Raw genomic sequence first — 23,140 nt, 5'->3', positions numbered from 1 at the left:
TGGGTCAGACACTTCCAGAAAGAAGGACAGGAAGTGGGCAAGTTGTACACATCCCAGGGTTCCCCACTGCAGCTCTTTTTCCTGCAGTGAAAACAATGTAGCCCCCTGGGGAGAGAGCATCAAGAACATTCTCTTTGACCAAGATCCTTTGCCATGGCCTCTCAGTTGGCACCCAGAGCTGCTGTATACACCAAGGGCTGGTAAGGGGTGTTTGTGGTCTAGCTGGTGCCTGCCCGAAAGGTGCAGCTGCTGGGGGAGGTGCTTACTGGATGTGACAGGTCCCCAGTCTATGCGTGCATCCAGAGAGAAGGCTATAGTTGCCACCTTCATCTGCCTTGGAAACAACTTTAAATCAACTCAAAACCTGCCCCCACCTCCAAAATATCCCCTGGAGGAAATTAAGAGTTGACCCTTGAACAACACAGGTTTGATCTGCGCAGGTCCACGTATAACCAGATTTTTTTCTAATAAATATTTTGGAAAAAAAATTTTGGAGATTTGTGACAATTTGAAAAAACTCAAAACCACACAGCTTAGTAATATTGAAAAAATTAAGAAAAAGGTATGTCACACATGCATAAAATATATGTAGATACTGGGACTTCCTTGGCAGTCTAGTGGTTAAGCCTCTGTGCTTCCAACACAGGGGGTAAGGGTTTGATTCCTGGTCAGGGAACTAAGATCCCACATGATGCATGGCACTGCCCAAAAAATGTATAGATAGATAGTAGATAGATGGATAGATACTAGTCTATTCTTCCATAGGCATAAAGGTGATATTTAATATAAAATCTTAACTTCATAGTGTTTTGTAACTTTGCTTTCAAAGAGTTACATTATCTATAGTATGCTTCTCCCATAACTGAAGACACCGTATCAGGCTAGCATCACAGGTCAGTGGTTTTTCAAAATGTAACAATGTTTCCAATACTGTATTATGAACATGACTGTAATACTATATACAATAAAAACTTTATAATGATTAGTACACAGGCTAGGCTGCTGTGAAGCAGAGACATTACATTGCCAACAAAGATCCATCTAGTCAAAGCTATGGTTTTTCCAGTAGTCATGTATGGATGTAAGTTGGACCATAAAGAAAGCTGAATGCCAAAGAATTGATGCTTTTGAACTGTGGTGTTGGAGAAGACTCTTGAGAGTCCCTTGGACTGCAAGGAGATCCAACCAGTCCATTCTAAAGGAAATCAGTCCCGAAAATTCATTGGAAGGACTGAGGTTGAAGCTGAAACTCCAATACTTTGGCCACCTGGTGCAAAGAACTGACTCATTGGAAAAGACCCTGATGCTGGGAAAGATTGAGGGCAGGAGGAGAAGGGGGCGACAGAGGATGAGATGGTTGGATGGAATCACCGACTTGATGGACATGAGTTTGAGCAGGTTCTGGGAGTTGGTGATGGACAGGGAGGCCTGGCGTGCTGCAGTCCATAGCGTCGCAGAATTGGACACAACTGAGCAACTGAACTGAACTGTGAAGCAATCATATTGATTATGATGGGCTACCATACAGCAAGCATATTGACGCTTCTTAATTATTAATGCATGAATCATTATACCTGTAAATACATTTGAATTTCTTTTCCTATAGGTACAGCGTTAGCAGTACCTATAACATCTACAGTGTTTTGTATCAAATAAGACAATATCAATGTAGGTATTGACGGATGATTCATCTTGTAAACAGATGAACTAAACTTACAGTATTGATAAATACAGGACAGGATTATACATTTTTTAATGAATCTTATGAAAATAATTAGAAATCTTATGATTTTCTTAGCATTTTATTTTCTCTAGATTACTGTAAGAATATAGTGTATAACCTAGCATACAAAATATATGTTAATTGACTGCTTATGTTATCAGTAAGGCTTCCAGTCAACAGGAGGCTCTTAGTAGTTAAATTTGGGGGGTGGGGAGTCAAAAGTTCTACTCAGATTTTTGACTGTGCAGGGTGTTGGCAACCCTAACCCCCTCGTTGTTCAAGGGTCAACTGTATTTAAAGAACTGAGATGATTTTAGTATTATGGATGAAACTGAAAGTCACTCGGTTGTGTCCAACTCTTTGCATCCCCATGGACTATAAAGTCCATGGAATTCTCCAGGCCAGAAAACTGGAGTGGGTAGCCTTTCCCTTCTCCAGGGGATCTTCCCAACCCAGGGATTGAACCCAGGTCTCCCACATTTCAGGCAGATTCTTTACCAGCTGAGCCACCAGGTTTATGGGTAATATGCTACTAAAGACACATCCAGGACTGAGTAATTCCTGCATCACTTTATCCCTCACTCAATCAAGTGAGAGTGGTGCCATTGTTGTTGAGTAATTTTGAATCTGTTTTACTTTATTAACAAAAGGTTAATCATTGGCACAACATCAGTACTTTAACTATCATTAGGAATAAATGAATTTATTTATTTACTTATTCTTTACTGACTGAACCTGGTGGTTTAGTAAAGAATCTGCCTGCCAATGCAGGTGACTCAAGAGGTGAGGGTTCGATCCCTGGGTTGGGAAGATCCCTGGAGGAGGAAATGGCAACCCATTCCAGTATTCTTGCCTGGAGAATCCCATGGAACCTGGCGGGCTACAATCCATGGGGTTGCAAGAGTCAGACACGACTTAGCGACTAAACCACCACAGAGAATAAATATTTGCTATGTGCATCACAACAGAGGGAGAGCAGTCTTTAGGGTTTAAAACCTGGCTGCACAGAGCGTGGGCCATGAACTGGCAGCATTGGCATCACCTGGGAACTTGTTGGAAATGCAGAGTCTCAGGCCCCACCCCAGACCTACTGCACAGGAACCTGCAGCTTAGCAAGAGCCCCTGGGGATTCCGATGTATATTATACTCTGAGACTCTGAGGCTGGTACCACAATCTACCACCGCTACCCTCAGCCTGCTGAAGTCCCAGTTCTCATCTGTTTCACAGTGTGACTTTGGGGCATAAGCCATTCTTTGTTCCTGTCTTTTTCTCTGTACCCTGTTGCTTTGCATTCTGTTGTACTATTGTGGGATGTGTAGGAAAGGGAAGCTTACAGAAGAGACACTAAGCCCTGTGCGGCTGAGTAACTGAACTGTGGGGAACACCTCAGCTTACTTCCTCTAAACTGCCCAACAGCAGGACCCCAGCAGACCTGGACAAAGGCAGGAAACCTTCTCGATGGGGAAAAACCCATTTCCAGTTTTTCACTTGAATCTTAAAGTCACCTACTCCCTGTGAGGGCTTCCCAGGTGACGCAGTGGTAAAGAATCTACCTGCCAATGTAGAAGAGGCAGGAGATGTGGGTTCAATCCCTGGTCGAGAAGATCCCCGAGAAAAGGAAATGGCAACCCGTATTCTTGCCTGAAAAATTCCATGGACAGAGGAGCCTGGTGGGCTATAGTCCATGGGGTTGCAAAGAGTCAGACACAGCTGAGTGACTGAGCACACACTCCCTATGACAAGAATCCTGAGTGAAATACAAACTGGGAGACTTTTTTTTTTCCATAGTAAGAATTTGTGTTAAGATAGTCACATTTTTTTCCACCCAATCCTACCCACTATGACAAAGGACAGGTGGTTGGAGTGAAATCATTGTGTGTGTGTTTGTGCGTGTGTGTGTGTGTGTGTAGCCACGGAATATGCTTTTTTTTCTTTGAGATCCTCTGGCTACTTCAAGGAACAAATCCTCAGCCTTGCTCATATTAGCAGTATGAGCTAATCAGCTGAAATACCCAGCATGAAATGCTCTTTTATCCTTGAGAGAAAAAGAAAGAGTAAGTTGTATTTTAATTAGGTATTTATAATGGTTACAAAGCAGCTCCTCAAGAGAAGTTAAGAATTTGGCCTTCCTTCTAAGGCATAACTGTGCTCAAATTATCCTAAAGAGAGGCCGTATATCAATCTAGTCCAATTTGTGATAAATTTACAACTAGGTTCTTCACAGCAGATTTATAACAACAATTAAACAGAAGGAAAATGGGTCATAAATTTTGGCTGGCACAGTCCGGCACCAACAAGAAGAGAAGAGAATGGTTTAGCCAGATCAAAAGTCAATAATTTCAACATAAAGTGCTAAAGCTATAGCAAAAACAATTTATATGGAAAGAAGTTTTTTTTCCCCTCCTCTCATCCTTGTCAAAATTAGATATTGGAGAACACAATGAAGCATCCATAGTACAGAGGTCTTATTAAATAATTGGCGTGTTTTCTCAATTTTATGAGTGGTCCAAATGGTACAAATTTTTCCTTACTCCTCCACTACTGAATTTAATGAAGGTACCTCCCCTTTAAGATGAATAAGGAAACACACGGGGAAAGCAAGAGCTCTCCAAGAGATTGGTGAATTAAGAAAGAAGGTTTCGTGAAAGGAGGGGAAGCCCAATACACAATTCCAACGTCAGATGATTTTGGAGAAAACATACATGTTCTAGAAAGAAGTAGCCCTAGGCATGCATTAGAGAATGGATTGTAGCTATATTACAGGCTTCCCAGGTGGCTCAGTGGTAGAGAATCCACCTGCTAATGCAGGAAATGCAGAAGACAGGGGTTCAATCCATGGGTCAGGAAGATCCCTAGAATAGGAAATGGCAATCCATTCCAGTATTCTTGCCTGGGAAATTCCATGAACAGAGGAGCCTGGAGGGCTACAATCCACGGGGTCCCAAAGAGTCAGACATGACAGAGCCACTGAGCACACACAGAGCTGTTTTACATCTGGAACAGAGATCTCTGCCCTGAAAAGAGAGAAGTAATCAAGGCCACTTGAATCAAAAAGGATGGTGAGAGGTGGGGTATTACCAGGCTAAATAAGTGGGTTGTAAAACATGTATTAAGATAATCCTCAATAGTGAAGGAAGACCTTCGAGTAGTCCTATATCTGCCAGACATTCAATCTGTTCAAGGAGAGTCCCTGTATCAGTGATCTTGCTGCTGCTGCTGCTGCTAAGTCGCTTCAGCCGTGTCCGACTCTGTGCGACCCCATAGACGGCAGCCCACCAGGCTCTCCCGTCCCTGGGATTCTCCAGGTAAGAACACTGGAGTGGGTTGCCATTTCCTTCTCCAACGCATGAAAGTGAAAAGTGAAAGTGAAGTCGCTCAGTCCTGTCCGACTCTCAGCGACCCCATGAACTGCAACCTACCAGGCTCCTCCGTCCATGGGATTTTCCAGGCAAGAGTACTGGAATGGGGTGCCATTGCCTTCTCCATCAGTGACCTTACCACGGACAATTTCCCATCTTCAGTGGGAAAGTATGCTACAAGGCCAACTGCCAACCTGGGTGTCATTCTAATCAATAAAGAAGCCTTGGCTGGCTTTGTGGACATCACCAGACATTTGGTATGAAGTGGTCACATCATTTGCTAGGAGTACACACCATTTAGTAATGCAAAAGAGCTGGCAGTACTGAGCACTGTTGGACTTGTACCTTCAAGTCTGGAAAACTAGTTTTTAGAAGCTCAGAGCAAAGGTGAGAGTGATTGCAGAACACGTAATTTGAAAGGAGGAGCTTCTAATCTGGAAACCATGGATTCTAGGTACAGGGATGGACACTGTTTTCTGGCACCCAGCAGCCATTCACTCCACTCTAGTAAGCTGTGAGGCAGGAGCCCCTCCCCTGTCAGGGAACTGTGGGTTCCTTGTAGTGGGCATTTGGGAACTGACTCCATTTGAGTCCTCGTCCAGCATATTCAAAAGCAGAGACACTACTTTGCCAACAAAGGTTCGTCTCATGAAGGCTATGGTTTTTCCTGTGGTCGTGTATGGATGTGAGAGTTGGACTGTGAAGAAGGCTGAGCGCCAAAGAATTGATGCTTTTGAACTGTGGTGTTGGAGAAGACTCTTGAGAGTCCCTTGGACTGCAAGGAGATCCAACCAGTCCATTCTGAAGGAGATCAGCCCTGGGATTTCTTCGGAAGGAATGATGCTAAAGCTGAAACTCCAGTACTTGGGCCACCTCATGTGAAGAGTTGACTCATTGGAAAAGACTCTGATGCTGGGAGGGATTGAGGGCAGGAGGAGAAGGGGATGGCAGAGGATGAGATGGCTGGATGGCATCACTGACTCGATGGACGTGAGTCTCAATGAACTCCGGGAGTTGGTGATGGACAGGGAGGCCTGGCGTGCTGTGATTCATGGGGTCGCAAAGAGTCCGACACAACTGAGCGACTGAAATGAACTGAACTGAACCAAGGACCAGGAGAGTGACCCAGGTCTGAGCCAATCAAAGCGTCGTATTCCCCCGAGCCCAGGTGATTGGCTGAGAGGTGCGCGCGTGACCCAATCAATCTCTGTCAGTGAGATGCTGCGAGACTTTCACTGAGATCCCCAGGAACGAGACACTTCTTCATCCTGGAGTTGAATGGGCTCTCACACTGTCCCTATCCTCAGCCCATGAAAAGTTGAGAGGGATTTAAGGAAGACTTGTCAGAGCAAGGATTCTTCAGCCTAGAGAAGAGTTCTCCTGTCCTGAGTCAAACGGCAGTGGACGGAAGGGGGTCCAAAAGAGCTGTACCTAGAGAGTCGGGCAGCCCCCGAGTCTGGCTGTGGTTCTCTAGGGAGCCGCCTGCCCATGCAGCACGGTTGTTCATTTTACCTCTGTTTATTTGAGCAAAGGCTAAGTAACGGGAGAGAGATGTCAGGGCTCAGAGAGGGGACAGCAGAGGGAGCAGCCCCTGTTGGTACAGCCAAGGTGTGTGACCACTCAGATTCTGTGCAAGGCGTCATGGGTCAGTTCGAGCCATCTTGCCAGCACTAAGAGGGTTGGCTGCCACCAGGACACCCCAGCACCCAGAAGCTGTGAGGCAGGAGCCCCTCCTCTGTCAGGGAGCTGTGGGGAAGGGGTGGTCTCAGGAGACGGCCTGCTTCCGCTCCATACCAGAGGGCAACACAGGGGAAGGGCTGAGAGACGCCCCATTTAGATAGGATTTGGGGATTTGTTAGAAGCCCACCCCTGAAGGGAGATGGAGGTCCAGGAATCAGAAGAAGAGAAAGGAGGGTGGAGGAACAGACCAAGTCCCCTCCCCTAGACAGCTTCCTCAGACCACAGGTCATCCTGAGCTAAGGGCATTGAATTGGGTCTGAGACTGAAGTTGTAAACTGGACCAGACTGTTTTGAACTATTTAATGCCAAAGGAAATTGAAACCTTTGCAATCTGTCCAAGATATCATCTAGGAGAGGGAAGGCAATTCATCAGAGCATTTTTAAAAGAAATAATTGGGGGGAAAAGCACAAAAGGATTCCATGTTTGTATCAATATTTCACTTAGTTCAGGCTATTGAACAAACTGGTTACACAGCTGTCTTGAGACCATTAGGGGAGATCTTATGTGAGAATGGCATATGCCCAGCATGATTGAAGCTGAGAAGGGGAGAGAGGACAACCTGGGTCTCAGTGACAGAGTTTGACCCTGTGTCAAGCCATACCTGAAGGTAGATTTATGCTACAGTTTTCAGTTATATGGGTAAATGAACTTCCTGAGCCAACCTGGGTTGAATTCTCTGTCAGCAGAAAGAATCCTGACACAGTGCACATAGGGTTTTTCATGGGGAGAAAACATAGCTTTCATTGGATTCTCATAGGGCTAAAAAATGGTATGGCTCAGGGAAGAGAAACTCAAAAGCTCAAATTTAATGATCTCATTGACAAATACAAGAGAAGACCATCTAATGAGATGCGTGGGGGTCTCAGGGATATTATGGAAGAACTAGGTCAGAACATTCTTGGGTGCAATGTCTGGAGCCTGACTCTGGCATTAACTGGCACTCAAAAAATATTTGTTGAATGGAAACCAGCAGGAAAATTATCACAAGTCATACTTTACATGCAAATTTTCAGGAATATTTTCAGGAAAATATCTAATGTGTGAACAGCTAATCTGCATTTCCATGTTCTGACAGATGGCCCATATTAACAGAACTCTGATTATAGAAAAAAAAAAAAAAAGAACAGAAAAAAAGAGAACCTGAAAATATTTATTGCATGTATACCATGTGCAAGGCTATACAACTATTAACACTATTGTGACTGCCAAATTTATTTAATTTATAGACCAGTTCTATATATTCCCATTTTTCAGAGACAGTCCCAGCTGTTACCTGGATAGAGAAAATGACCTTGGAGCCTGCACAGCTGGGGCAGGGCATTGGGTACAAAGGCTGTATTCTCAAGGTAAAAACAGGGACTATCTGCAAGAAAATCACCTGGGACATGTATTTTAAATGGGAGTTCATTGGCCCTGGCCCAGACCTATGAAAGGAGAATCTCTGTGTAAAGGGCCCTGGACTCTACATCTTAACAGACTTCCTAGATGGTTTTATGTACGCTAAAGTTTGAGAAACTTTACCTCCTAAAATCTGTTTATTTGACTGGCAACATTCAGGGGACACAAGAGATGCAGGTTCTGTTCCTGTGTGGGGAAGTTCCCCTGGAGAAGGAAATGGCAAACCACTCCACTATTCTTGCCTGGAAAATTTCACGAACAGAGAAACCTGGGGGGCTACAGTCCATGGAGGTCACAAAGACTTGGACATGACTGAGCATGAACGCACATGCATGCACACACACACACACACACACACACACACATTTTGCACAGTCCCACAGGAGGTAGTTCTCTAAGGAAAGAAGCCCCCATCCTAGGCTGGGGGGATTTGAAGGAACGCAGGGTAAATTGAGATAGTATTGCCCTCCTCAAAGTCAAGGTCAGTTTAGGCCACCTCAGAGTTAAGGGGTTGTGTGTCTAAGTCCTCTGAATGCAGGTGTGTGGAAACTTGCTCTGTATCCTCCTGATGGATGAACATAACAAGATGGAATTACAGAGTAGCTGTGGGACAGACTCCTAGAGCCCCAAGCTCTCTCCATGACATCACTCATTCTAGACTCGATCAAGTGCTGCCTTCTTTTGCCCTGGAGAATTTCACTTGGAAGGAGGTACTGTTGTAATAGACACAGACTATTGTTTTAATTGGCAATTCCCTGAAGGTGAGTCATGACTTCTACCTCTCAGAGCTGTTGCCCCCTCTCCAAACCACCACCACGTTCACTACATGGCTGACCACTCTCCAGATGCTTGAAAGTCTTCAGTTTGACCTGCCTTCTGGTTTATTTGAGACCAGGGGGCCGAATTCCCTCTCCTGCCTTGACCACCTCCTGGAGTAACTGCTGGAGTGTCCGCTCCCAAGTTCTTAGTCATAGGACTTGACTACAGTTGACTCTGAGGGTAGGATGGATTGACTTAAGCCCACCCATGCCCCTGTTCTCTTGGCCACAATAGTCTGTTCAAGAATGGGCAGTGACCTAAACATTCTGACCAGGGTGAACCCAATGACTCTTGCTGAGAATTTGGGGTCACAGACTCTTCTCCTTTGGTTATGAGTGGAAGCCTGTCTCCCAGATGTTCTCAGCAGGTTGCCTGGGGTTTCAAGAGAAGGGAACACCTGAGAATGGGACCAATATGAAGAGAGCTCAGCCAAGAAGTGGGGAGAAACTAGGACCAGAGCCCATCTTTGAGCCTAGATAAAGATTTGTTTGAAGCCACATCTATTACTGGACTTCCCTGGTGGCTCAGTGACAAAGAATCTACCTGTCAATACAGGCAAAGCAGGTTTGATCCCTGGGTCAGGAAGAGCCCCTGGAGAAGGAAATGGTAACGCACTTCAATGTTCTTGCCTGGAAAATCCCATGCACTGAGGAGTCTGGCAGGCTACAGTCCATGGGGTCAAAAAGAGTCGGATATAACTTAGAGACTAAACAATAACAACATCTATTCCTGAGCTGCTCAGTTATCTGTATTCATAAGCGTCTCCCTCCTTTTTTTTTTTTTGTCCTTAAGTCAGTTTGGGTTGGGGTTTTATTACCTACCCCTACCCAAAATCACTGCAGATGATGACTGCAGCCATGAAATTAAAAGACACTTACTCCTTGGAAGAAAAGTTATGACCAACCTAGATAGCATATTGAAAAGCAGAGACATTACTTTGCCAACAAAGGTCCGTCTAGTCAAGGCTATGGTTTTTCCTGTGGTCATGTATGGATATGAGAGTTGGACTGTGAAGAAGGCTGAGCGCCAAAGAATTGATGCTTTTGAACTGTGGTGTTGGAGAAGACTCTTGAGGGTCCCTTGGACTGCAAGGAGATCCAACCAGTCCATTCTGAAGGAGATCAGCCCTGGGATTTCTTTGGAAGGAATGATGCTAAAGCTGAAACTCCAGTACTTTGGCCACCTCATGAGAAGAGTTGACTCATTGGAAAAGACTCTGGTGCTGGGAGGGATTGGGAGCAGGAGGGAAAAGGGATGACAGAGGATGAGATGGCTGGATGGCATCACCGACTCGATGGATATGAGTCTGAGTGAACTCCGGGAGTTGGTGATGGACAGGGAGGCCTGGCGTGCTGCGATTCATGGGGTCGCAAAGAGTCGGACATGACTGAGCGACTGAACTGAACTGAACAGCATCCTAATATACCTTCAGCTCTCCATTTCTCTCTTGCAGAAATGTACCCCAACTATCTTTGTTCCTTCCTCCATCCCCATCTCAACTGAAAACAAAAACACAACTACGTATGAAATAGGATGAGATGGGTGATGGGAGGAGGTGGTAGGATTATTTGAATTCATGACTTGTTGAGACTCCCTGCCCAAAGAATATTGATTAATAGATCAATGTCAACCTGGAGGGAAGACTTGTCCTGTTCAACACTTTAATCAATGACTTGGATGAAATAGGAGACATGCTGAGCAAGTCCCAGATGACACAAAGCTGGAGGAATTATAATATGACAGATGCCAGAATCAAGATTCAAAATTATTTTGACTGACTTGAGCAGTAATAAGGATAAATATAAACTCTTGCATCTAGGCTCAGAAAATCAATAGTCCAAGCAATGGATTGGGGAAACCTGGCTCGGCAGATGTCAAAACATCACAGGACTTTAAGTTGACCACGAGCTCTTGGTGAGCCAGAAGTTGAGGCAACTAGTAACACAGTTAACACAGTTTTCAAAAGAAAAGCTAACCTTGCATCAAAAAAAACCAAACTTTTTGGCCAACCCAATACTTTCCCCAGTGGAAAAGGAAGTGGAATTTCCTAGGAATCAGTTTTCAGCTCAATATATGAAAAAAAAATTCTGACAGTTCCTATAATGGAACAGCTCTCCTCCCAACATTGTGAATGTAATAGTCCTTACATCAGCAGAATGTATTAGAAAGGATTCTATTACGGTGGTCTTCCTTTGAAAGCACAGATTTTTTAAATGACTTTCTTTAACAGCTCATAAGTTAAAGCAATGCACACATAAGCCTCCAGGAAAAAATGATGTGAAGAAGTAGCCGAGCTCTGCACCCTAAAGTTTGCTTCTGGTCCAGCAATGAGGAGCCCCATCTAGAAGGAATATCTAGAATCCAGCCCTGTTTCAGTTGCTCCATCCCCAGACCCCTTCCCTAGCACTCTCCCCATCTCCATTCCTGTGTTGACTTGGCCTATCCTTAGGCCTGCTTCTGTCTTCCACTTGGCTCCATTTTCTGGCTGACTCCCACCTTCCTGAGCATGGAGACTCTGCAGACAGAGTGTTGGGAAACCAGGTCTCCTTCCCTTTCCCTTACCTTTGACCTCTGACTGCCTGGGGTTCTGCATTTTCCCTGAGCCAGGCTTGGTTCATGGACCATCCCAGGCAGTGAAGGCATGTAACAATTCTTTTTTCTTTTTCCTCCGTGTTGTTCTGAGTACTCCATTTTACATGTTAACCCAGAAAGATGGAGAAGTTGGGCCACGGCATGCTTATACACTTAGAATGTGATTTTAGCAAGATGGTTATCAAAAATAAGTTTCACTTTGATGAACACAAAGCCACATAGATGACTGTACTTACATGTTCCTTGCTGAAACAGTCCACCTCTTCCAGAAGCTTCTCTTGGCACTCAGGGTTGGTGGCCAGGAGGTAGGTGGCGAAAGAGAGAGTGTTGGTGACAATCTCGTAGCCGGCGATGAGGAAGATGAAGGCCTGGCCCACCACCTCATCCACACTCAAAGGCTTGGACAGGGGTCTGGGTAAGTGTCGCCGGGGAGGGTTTGCTGGGCATTTGGTGGCAGAAAAGACCTGACGGACGATGTCAAAGTTCTCCACGCCCACTGTGGCAGCAGAATGGCGCACATCCTGGACCATTTGGAGGAAATCTCTCCTCCTCTAAGGGAGGAAAGAAGAAAACGCACATTTGGGCCTTAGAGTCACATAAGAGAGCGCTCTCATAGCACAAAAGAAGACGAGCACACGCCGCTTTCAAAGAGTCAATAGGAACGAGGATTTTCTTTGCGGGATTGTCTGAGATGGGGGAGCCTGGGACCCCACCCTCCCACCGTCCCTCATTACAGCACCGAGTGCAGCCAGCAGCGGGCTGTGTTGCTGCCGGTACAGCATGAGGCCATTCTTGCTGGGCTGATTCAGGAAGATGTTAAGCCACTTTGGTAAGTAAAGAGAGCAAGTTGCTGAACAGTGTGTATAGCAGAACCTCATGTCTGTAAGAATGGCACCTGGACAATGTCTGTGATTACATGTGTCCACATGAAGAAAATGTTTAGCAACATCCTAGCCAGCAGTTCCCTGGTGGCTCAGACAGTAAAGTGTCTGCCTACAATATGGGAGACCTGGGTTCAGTCCCTGCATTGGGAAGATCTCCTACAGAAGGAAATGGCAACCCACTCCAGTATTCTTGCCTGGAACATGCCATGGACAGAGGAACCTGGTAGGCTACAGTCCATGCAGTTGCAAAGAGTCAGACATGACTGAGCAACTTCACTCACTCACTCACCCAGCTGTTCATGGTGAGCTGAAGGAGCTGGGAAAACCAGGGAGGTGTTTATTATTTTCCTTTATCGTGTTTGTATTGTTGGTTGGTTGGGTTTTCTGATAATAAAGCAATTCAAGCATTGTATAGAATTAAATTAGGGGCTTCCCTGGTGGTCCAGGGGCTAAGACTCCCAGTGCAGGAAGCCTGGGTTCAATCCCTGGTCAAGGAAGTAGAGCCCCCATGCTGCGACTAAGAGTTTACATGCCGCGACTAAGGATCCCGCCTGCCCTGGAGCAGCCAAATAAATAAATATTTAAAATATGAATCAAAGTAAGTGCTCCATTGTTCACATCCCACCCTCCAGGGTGGACTTCTGTGTCTAGTTTTTGTCACAGCAGGGAGTCCCCCCCACCCCCACAGGACCTGGGGGCGGGGAGGGAACTCATCTGAAGAAGCCTGCCTTCCAAGTCTCCAGCCTGCATTTTGCTCATCCTCATCAGGTTGGATCCCTTCTATCCTCACTAATCTCCTGCCCCACTTAAGTTAGAGCTTTCTTACCATTTCCCCCTCCTTCCTTATCAGTAGTTTGCAGATCCTCTCTATTTACACTACCCCTAAGTGTAACAATGGAGTGTTTATGTATTACTTTAGCGCTGACACTGCTGGTAGCTCAGCTGGTAAAGAATCTGCCTGCAATGCTGAAGACCTGGGTTCCATCCCTGGGTTCAATCCCTGGCTTGGTAACATCCCCTGGAGAAGGGAATGGCTACCCACTCCAGTATTCTGGCATGGAGAATTTAGTCCATGGGATCTCCAAGAGTCAGACATAACTGAGAGACTTTTACTTTAACATTGACAAAGTGTGTTCCTGACACATCTCATCTTTGAACAGCTCCTGGATGTGATGAAGGATCACTGATGGGTTACTCTGTTCTGAAGTCTATGGGACTCAACACCAAAAGGGCAAGTATTAGAACCAAGAGAAAAAAATGATCACTTCAAAGTTCTTGACTTGTTGCATCATTTTCTCAGTCCTTTGGCTTCTGGACTTCTATCCAATCCGTAATCTATGTCACACACATTAGCATCTTTTAAGGAGGTTGTTTGAAGAAGGAAATGGCAACCCACGCCAGTATTCTCACCTGGGAAATCCCATGAACAAAGGAGCCTGGAGGGCTACAGTCCATGGGGTCGCAAAGAGTCAGATACGACTTAGTGACTAAACAACAACGACAACAACAAAGGTGGTTGTCAGGTCACACAGGGCTGCTTGCATCTCCAGGGCAGGATCCTGTGCCCCACCCCCAACCCCACCCCATGCCTGTACTGGGCCAAGCACATGTTAGGTTTGCAATCAACGACTCCACAAATACTAATAAACCTGCCTTGTCCTAAGTGTATTTTGAGGAAGGCTGTGTTGGATTTACTCGTAACTGCATGCTTTGGAGCAGGAATCTTGGATCATGAGACCCTTAGATCATGAGACCCTTGGGTCGTGACCCCCTTAAATCATGAGACCCTTGGGTCATGACACCCTTGCGGCTCTACTGGTTGGAAGGTATCTTCTGCGGAGATTCCAGTGGGGCTCACAGCTCAGCCTGTGGGATGCAAGAATCTTGAGACTCAGGGAGGCAAAGCCCCACATACTGCCAGCCTGCTTGCATAGGATTGGCTGAGAGGATGGCCCTTGCCCCCCTCTTTCCACCCTGGCCCTGCTCAATCTGCTTCCCAAACAGCATCCACAAGGGCTGACTTTCCCCAGCTTCCTTCCTGTTGCCTGGGCAACATCTGAGACTCTAACCCTGGTCCCAGGGCCAGGCACGATGGCATGAGTGGGAGGTGAGCTCTCTCGGCTTCCAGATGCCATTCGGGGACCCCAGAGCATCCCAGGCTCTCTCTTGACCCGCCCATTTGAAACTCCTCAGATGCTATATGGTTGCGATCCCCGAGGCTTGCTTGTGGCTTTGCTGGAGTCACATGAGGACAATGGTGGAAGGGAGGGTGAAGCCACATCCACCTCATTGGATCTACCCTAGGGCAGAGCTGCAGCTGGCATCCTTTCCTCTCATCCCGGCCCAGCCAGGCTGCTTCAGGGCCGCCGAGCCTTATAGAAATCTGTCTTAACCTCCAACCCCAGAGGCCAGAGGAAAGGGCGGCTCTCTGGGGCCTGTGCACTGGAGAGGAGCATTAGTGTTGATGGGTTCCTCTCATTTGTGCTGTATCACAGAGGCTATTTGAACACTGCCCATTTAGGCCTGCAACAGTGCTGGTTTATGGTTATATCCAAGAAAAATACGCACCCTGATAGATGTAGGTGTCTAATCCACCCATTGGCGAGAGCTTAGAAAAATATTTACCTTTTAACATCTGTGCTGCATTTTCCACTGCGCAAACACACATCTGCTTGATGGAATGTCTAAGGAGTTTAGATGGGTTTAAAGCAAGTTTTCTTAGTAACCATATAGCTCTGTCTTGACATGGGCAGTCCTGGATTCATGGTTGGGAGGTTTTTCTCAGATCAACTCGTTGTTTGAAACAAATAGCTCTTGAGTTTAAAAAAGGAAAAGCTTGAGGCAATCCTAGTAATTGGATCTTTAATAACCCTTCACCTCTTAGCAAGCTATTTGGTGCAAACAGTTTGAGAATTTTCAGCCTGATTCCTCCACCAGTGGGTTTCAGGCTGGGGGTAGGAGGGGTGTGTGACAAACCTCACGCACATGAAGGAAGGCTTTCACAGTAGTATTAAGGTTTGAAAATGGGACTTTGCTCATCGCTCCTTCCCCAGGCTCAACCTGGAGGAGCACGGACCTGGATAAGAATGTTCTGTCCTTTCAGATGGCAGAGCTGGGCCAAGGACATCAGGAACTGATTCTTCTCATACCTCGAAGGGTGGCAGGTTGGGTTCCCAGAGGTATGGGCCAAAGGGCAAGCTTGCCTGCACCTTCCCCCACCTTCTGGACAAGGACACCTTTGCTGCACAGTGTCCAGAATGTGAAGCTGGGCAGGTAGAGGCTACTCCATGCGACTGGCCACTAACTGACTGCATCTGCCTTGATCTCATCTTCTGCCATCACGGTGACACTGGACCACACATCTTCCCTTGGTAATCTCTCTGACCTGCCCAGTCTTTGAGAAAACACTTAAAAAAATAATTTTATTTATGTTTTAAAATGTTTGTTTATTTGGCGGTGTCAGGTCTTAGTCGTGGCTTAGTTGTCAGGTGGAATGTGGGATCTTAGTTCCTTGAGCAGGGTTCAAACTTGCATCCCTTGCATTGGAAGGCAGATTCTTAACCAATGGACCACCAGGGAAGGCCCCTTTTATTTCCTTCTATTTTTGGTTGTGCTGGGTCTTTGTTGCTGAGTGGGCTTTTCTCTAGTTATAGTGAGTGCGGGCTCGCTACAAGAGTAGGGGGTTACTCTCTAGGGATAGGCAGGTATCCCTTTGAGGTGCCTTCTCTTGTTGCAGAGCACAGGCTCTAGGGCACAGGGGCTTCAGTAGTTGAGGCACGTGGGCTCAGTAATTGAAGCTCCCAGGCTCTGGAGCACAGGCTTGATAGTTGTGGTGCACCGGCTGAGCTGCTCCACGGCATGTGGAATCTTCCCGGACCAGGGATCGAACCCACGTCCCCTGCATTGGCTGGCGGATTCTTTACCACTGAGCACCTCAGGAAGCCTCAGCAAACACTTTTAAAGCTACATCTTATGCAAGCCAATTCAGGAACAGACGTTTCAGCCCTGCTTTTTCCTTTTCAGCAGTTTCCTTGACTAGAGTAAGGCCCATAAAGAATAGTATTATACATGCACAAGCATATCCAATATTGAAACTATTTTCCTTAACACTGAACATTCCTATTTCTATTCTCAGCCAAGTTCAATCAACAAATATTTACTCGATTCCTACTGTGTGCCAAGCGCAGGGCATGTCCACAAAGGGGAAAGGAATTTCTAGTTCTCAGTGAAGCACGCGAGGGCCCTCAACCATGCGTTTTGCCGTAACACCCTCCATCCCTCTGTGCAGAGAGGGATTGTGGGATTGGTGACAGCTGCCTGATCTCCCCTCTCAAAACGATGCTGTCCATGCTGTAGAGCTCCATCTTGCTGGTTTTCAATATAAAGAATATACTGATGAAAAGCACATGTGGGCAGCTTTATCTAGAAAATTCTCTGGGGTGGCCATAACCTGTGCTGGGGGTGATGCCTGAAATAAGGCGGCCTGTGAGCTTGAGGGGAGGGCAGCTTTAATTCTACTCCCCTGGGTCAGAGGGTGGACAGATTGCTCTGGGCTGCTGCTCCCCGCCGTCCTTCCTGCCTGCTTTCACCTCTCTCTCCTTTTTTGTTCCTCCTCAGCCTCCCCCCACCACCCCCCTTCGCTCTCTTGGCTGCCCCGGCAAGCTCTAAGTGCTAGGCCACTGAAGGACAGCATGGCATGAGTGTGTGGGGCTGGGAGGGGAGGGAGAGAAAGCAGACAGCGATGCCAAATTAGCTTCTATTCCATTCCGACGCCATGTCCTATTAAAATACGTTACCTCTTCGGCTGCTTGCTGGTCCCGCAAGGCAATCACATTCCTAATGAGTTTGTTAAAAAAGCCATTCAGTTCATCTCGGTTCTTATTGGGCAAAATCCGGGCCAGTGGGACCATTATGGATGGAAATGATACTTGAAAGAGAAAAACAAAAGTGGCATTGAAAAGAGGGTGAGAATAAACCAGGGCTATTAGATGTCTGTTGCCAGGAAGCAAGCCCCGGCCTTGAATTAGTCTTTTGAAGGCCTGTCTTCCCCCTCTGAATCGCTGCTGCTCAGAGCGGGGTTCTCCCTCTGGACTCCTCACCCTTCCTTGCACAAAGTAAGCGCTCGATAAACGTCTATATGATGGAAGTGGGGCTTCAATTGAGGGTCCACTTCCATCTGGCCCTCAAGCAGCCAGTCTCATGTTTATAAGTTAATTTCCCTAGTCCTAGATAGGAGGGTCCAAGATTTCTGTATTTCATCAGGAAAGAAGAGATTGCAGGCCATATTTCAAGTCTTAGCAAGCGGTGGAAACTGATCTCCTTTTTTAACTTTCTGGTCATTTGCATTTTTTGTTTTTTCCTTTGGATCATGTTCCCCAGAGCTGCCACTTATTCCCTCCTGGATGATAGCCTGGACCACGGGGCCAAGCCTGTCCCTGGGGAGTGCGGCTCAGTTCAGATTCTCAGCATTCACGGTGGGTCTCCCGTGCACAGGCACACGTGGGAGCTGGGGGAGAGGACCCTTCTGATCCATGCATGTCTCAGCAGGCTCTGCCCATCTTCAAGAGCAGGGGCCTGCACCAAAATGACACAGCAGGGAGGGAGAGCTTGGAGGGGCAGCCACCATGGGAAGTGGACCCACATGCCCTGCAGTGCACAGGATGACCTGTGGTTGATGGCAAGGGGAACCAGTTCCCCTGGGGTATAGAGGGTGAGGGGAGACCCTCTGTGCTTTGACTGCCATAGTGACGATTGCTATACAGTGTCAGTGCAGAGCATGGAGGTGACAGGGGCTTCCACAGAAATTGACTTGGAAATGGGAATGAAACTGACCAAGGAAGGAAATAGAATTTACCAGCCCAGCAGAATGGTTTGGAATTATGGCAATACTCAATAACCATAGTAACAACACTGCAGTGCTTCCATAAAAGCAAGAAGACACCAGAATTGGCCAGAGGGTAAACACTCACCTCTAAAATAGAAATGAGATCAATGGACTGGTCTCCCCACCACTGGGTAATCTGCTAGTCACCCATCACATGGTTTCCAGTTCACTATGTGCTAGCCTTCAAGCAGAGTAGTGCTCTAAAGAGGGCTTTGCTGGAGGGGAGGAATATGTCCTAGAAAATGAAAGGTTTTAGGTTCCCATCTTGACTCTGCCTTTCCAGCCTCAGTTTTCTCATCTGTGAAGTGGGGAGGAGAATGCCTTCCTCACGCGGTGGAAAGAAGCACTAGCAAAGGCGATGCAGCCGGCCTCAGCCCTGTGCACCGTGGCCGTGCTCACTGCGGCCGATGAGCTGAGCCAGGCCTGCCTGTGTGGGCAAGTGGCCCCAGGCTGGTGCCGAGGAGCCTGGGCATCTCCAGGGAGACCAGGGCTCTGCAGGGCAGACTCCACAGGGTGACTCTGAGAGACGCCCTGAGTGTCCTTTTCCTGGTGGCAGGGGTGGAGTCCCGAAGCTACCCAAGGCCACTGGGGTACCACGGGGTCTGCCCAACTTGCCCAGTTTAGCCCGGTTGGCAGGAGCTGCACTTACAGAGTAAAACCAGGAGAGGTTTGGGGATGGAGGATGCAAAGAAGCGCCTGCAGTGCTCCACGAAGGGGTGCTCAGGAGCCTCCTGGGAGTTCACTTCGGTGCCAAAGGCAACACTGGCCACCACATCTGTGGTGTAGCAGCAGTAGGTCCTGCAGGGGGGGAACCATTTGTGTTTAGGAAGGAGGTGGCCACTGGCCTCCCCATCCACCTCCTCCCGGAGTACACGACTCCACCATTTACCTGCTCAAAGCGGGGCTCCAGCAGACCTGGAGTGGGGTGGTAGGAGAGGAACCCTCCCCTCTACCACGTTGGGGTGAGATCCTGGGAGGACGACAGCAGAATTCAAGGGGAGTGTGTGTGTGAGTTCAGTCACTTCAGTCCTGTTCAACTCTGCAACCCCATGGACTGTAGCCCGCCAGGCTCCTCTGTCCAGGGGATTCTCCAGGCAAGGATACTGGAGTGGGCAGCCATTCCCTTCTCCAGGGGATCTTCCCTACCCAGGGATCAAACCCGGGTCTCCTGTGGTTTCTGCACTGCAGACAAATTCTTTATCCACTGAGCCACTTGGGAAGCCCATTCAAGGGGAGACATAAATACGTAACAGGGAGCCAATCTAGACAAAGATGGGGTCATCCCGACAAAGTCAAATACCAAGAAATACACTTTCCTTTTTCCTCCCCGTGAAGGAGGGAAAACACTTGACCCAGAGTCTCTGTGCTTTACTCCAAAGTTGTGCAGAGCCCTTCCAAGGCCAGGGATTGATATAGATAGAGCAAGTTGTGATTGATGAAATTATTAATAGCAAGCTGATTGTTTAGTTTTATTAACTCTGTCTCCCTCTTCCTCCTAATGGTTTTACAGTTTTCATTGGAGCAACAAATAAAAAAACCAGGGCCCTTTTACACTCAAATAAACATAAGACAAACTTTGGGAGCAGTTTCATGAACATATGTATATTATTACAGGAAACACACATTGCACTTTAGAAACAAACAGAAGGAAAAGTGTCTGGCAGTAGCTCCAGAAAAATTAACCTCTTAGGCTCTAGGAAACCTGCCCCTCAAATGGCCATTTTAAGCTCTAAGAGAATAATCTTTTTTTGTTTTCTTTGTAGGGGTAGTTAAGTTGCTTCTAAAAAGGCTAACAGCTGGGAATTCATATCCTTTAGTAATGAAAGGGTCTATTTTTGTGGCTTGACGTAGGTATACACTTAGTTCCTCTTCTTCATAAATTCTATAACCACTTATCATTAAGGACTACATGACATCTTCAGATGACGTGTTTTATTTTGGCCTCTTTTACTGAGAACATCTCTACAATTGATTACATATTCCCCGGTGATAGCAAAAAAACAACGTGACTGCTGAATGTGATTTCATCTGATCCTAAACATTGACGATGTAAAGGTTTTAAGAGTTATTAATTTTGCTTTTATGGCTGCTGGGCCAACTGAGCAACTGAGTACCCAACTCAATGAGTTGGGTGAAGCCATACCCTCACCCAGCTCATGCATGTCATGACCAGAGAGAATGTGGAGGAGAGAATTTTGTAAACAATATGGTAGAATGTAAATGCTGGTGATGATTATGTTATGATTTTATTAACATTGATAATGAGAGCAAGTTGGCTTCTGGCTGATCTGCTATTTGACTCTTAATCTGATATAAACCATAATTTAGCAGAGGTCAATTAGGCAAAAAGCCAGACAATCAGTCGTTTAAACTGAGCCTCCACCACTAAGTCATGGCTTCCAGGCTGGGGGCAGGGGGGCCCACAGTTTTTCTTGAATTAAAACTGCATGGACTGTGTCCTTCCAGACCCTGTCCTTTCTGCCCAGACATATCTTGCCCGCTCCTGGGGCTACAGAGGTTGGAGGGCACGTCCCCTCACAAAGCACGCCCTCTCGGGGTTCCCTGCACAAGTCACAGCCCCCGGGGCTTCATTTGTATTTGCTTCACATTTTCCATGGGTCTCATTTCTTCTTCTTAGTCTACCCACACTTTTTGGAGCTTGTAAGCATTTCCATAGTTTCTTGGTCCCAAGATAATTGTTCAGCAATTATGTACAGTTACAAGAAGCAGCAGTTCAAAAATATGATTTCTCATCTATAATATAGCCATGCGGTGCCCTTACCTCTGGATGTCAAAAGCCTCCCCAGACTGTGCGTGACGCTCTAGGTGAGCCAGAAGCACATCGCAGGCCCGGCTGATTAAAGGAGTCATCTGAGAACAGATAACAAAGCTGCAATTAGGACACCACGCAGAGAGCACACCTAAATTAGCAGCAAATGAAGAGGTTACGTATGGTGCTTCCTGCGAAAATGGTTATTATTTTGATGTGACTTTCGGGTACCTGAGAATAAGATCTAAAATTCACAAATATTGTAAAATACAATCGCTGTAAATGCCTATTTTAGCTCAAACAATCTGTTGTTGTTTTTTTTTTTGAAAGCAAAAAGAAGAAAGGATTTAGAGTAAATACTGTGAAATAATTATAAAAATGATCATTACATGCTTAGAAATGAGAATCAGCACTGAGTTTTCTGACATTTGGTTAGCATTAGAGAGTAAACAGACCACAATCTGTATGTACTAACTCGGGAATTAGCCCAAATCCATGTTTGCTTGATTCCAATTATACTTTAGATCTTCCACTAGAACGTAGAGTCTCAGTACTGAGAGGAACCTAAGGTTCATCCCTTTCTACTGCTTATTCAATACAAAGATCATTTTTAGAGCACGTGGATGGATGGTTATTCATTTCTGCTTAAGCTGTTTAAAACTTCGAATATAGGGAAGCCTTGATTTCAAGAGGCCTTTGATATCCAGGACTACTGCTGAATTTCTTTTTTGTTTTTTGTTTGTTTGGCTCTGCTGGGTCTTTGTTGCGGTGAACAGGCTTTCTCTAGTTGCAGCACACAGGCTTGGTTGCCTTGCAGCATGTGGGGTCTTGGTTCCCAGACTAGGAATCCAACCCACGTCCCCTCTATTGGAAGGCGGATTCTCAGCTGCTGGACCGCCAAGGAAGTCCCCTGAATTTCTTTTTTGAATATGAAAATATCTGTCTTATGGAAAATACCTAACATACACACAGAAAGAATGGTAGGGATTATGAACATTCATGTAACCATGATCTGGCTTCAAGAAATTTAGTTCTCATTTTGACCGCCCGCCGCGTTGACCCTAAAAGTCTGACTGCAGTGAGTGGAATTCTTTGTGGAACCCAATGGGCACTCACATGACCTTTTATTTTCTCCTGTATTTTTGAAAAGCCAAGTTGGAAACATCAGGGGGATCCTTTGAACCAGGTCACAATCAGGACTGACACCATAGCTAAAGCAACATGCTGTGATCTAGTGTTTTGAGTATTCTTGTGGAAAACTTCCTTTGAAATGTTGCTTATGTTTAGATTTTACTTTTTTGACACTAAAATATCAGTTTCTGAGATCAGGGGAGATTTTTGTCTGTTTGTTCATTTTTGTATCCTCAGCACTTAGAACAGCACTTGGTACATAGTAATTCGTTGAATGAATGAATTTTAACAATTACATAAGACCACTTTCAATTAAGGCTTGAGGCGCTGGGAAAGGTTATAAAATGTTAATCTGTTTGTTAGAAGGTGTATTGTATTGAGGCAGACTCTGATTCCCTCTAACACCCCCTGGCGGGTTTCATTTCTTTCTTCTTCCATGTGCGTGTGTGCATATTTGTGTCTGACTCTTTGTGACCCCATGGACTGTAGCCCATCTTAAGGAGACGGAATACCAGACCACATGACCTGCCTCCTGAGAAACCTGTATGCAGGTCAGGAAGCAACAGTTAGAACTGGACATGGAACAACACACTAGTTCCAAATAGGAAAAGGGGTATGTCAAGGCTGTAGATTGTCACCCTGCTTATTTAACTTATATGCAGAGTGCATCATGAGAAACGCTGCGCTGGATGAAGCACAAACTGGAATCAAGATTGCCGGGAGAAATATCAATAACCTCAGATACGCAGATGACACCACCCTTAAGGCAGAAAGCAAAGAGGAACCAAAGAGCCTCTTGATGAAAGTGAAGGAGGATAGTGAAAAGGTTGGCTTAAAA

General features: G+C 46.2%; 1 protein-coding gene across 4 annotated transcripts in view; it reads right to left on the bottom strand.

The window, feature by feature from the left end:
• Positions 1 to 23,140, bottom strand: part of TBXAS1 (thromboxane A synthase 1) — a 173,390-nt gene that overhangs the window by 44,454 nt on the left and 105,796 nt on the right. For 3 of the 4 annotated variants that reach the window (XM_005205813.5, XM_059885499.1, XM_015470759.3), the window contains 5 exons: positions 21,184 to 21,272; positions 19,291 to 19,371; positions 19,051 to 19,199; positions 17,314 to 17,444; positions 11,870 to 12,184 (listed from right to left, as the gene is read on the bottom strand). In XM_005205813.5, the coding sequence (XP_005205870.1) occupies positions 11,870 to 12,184; positions 17,314 to 17,444; positions 19,051 to 19,199; positions 19,291 to 19,371; positions 21,184 to 21,272 (765 nt within the window). 4 annotated transcript variants of the gene reach the window in all.

The sequence above is a fragment of the Bos taurus genome, chromosome 4 (assembly GCF_002263795.3).
Source record: "Bos taurus isolate L1 Dominette 01449 registration number 42190680 breed Hereford chromosome 4, ARS-UCD2.0, whole genome shotgun sequence".
NCBI classification, from domain to species: Eukaryota; Metazoa; Chordata; class Mammalia; order Artiodactyla; family Bovidae; genus Bos; species Bos taurus.
The sequence above is the reverse complement of the archived record's forward strand: the minus strand, read 5'-3'. Positions and strand labels throughout refer to the sequence as shown.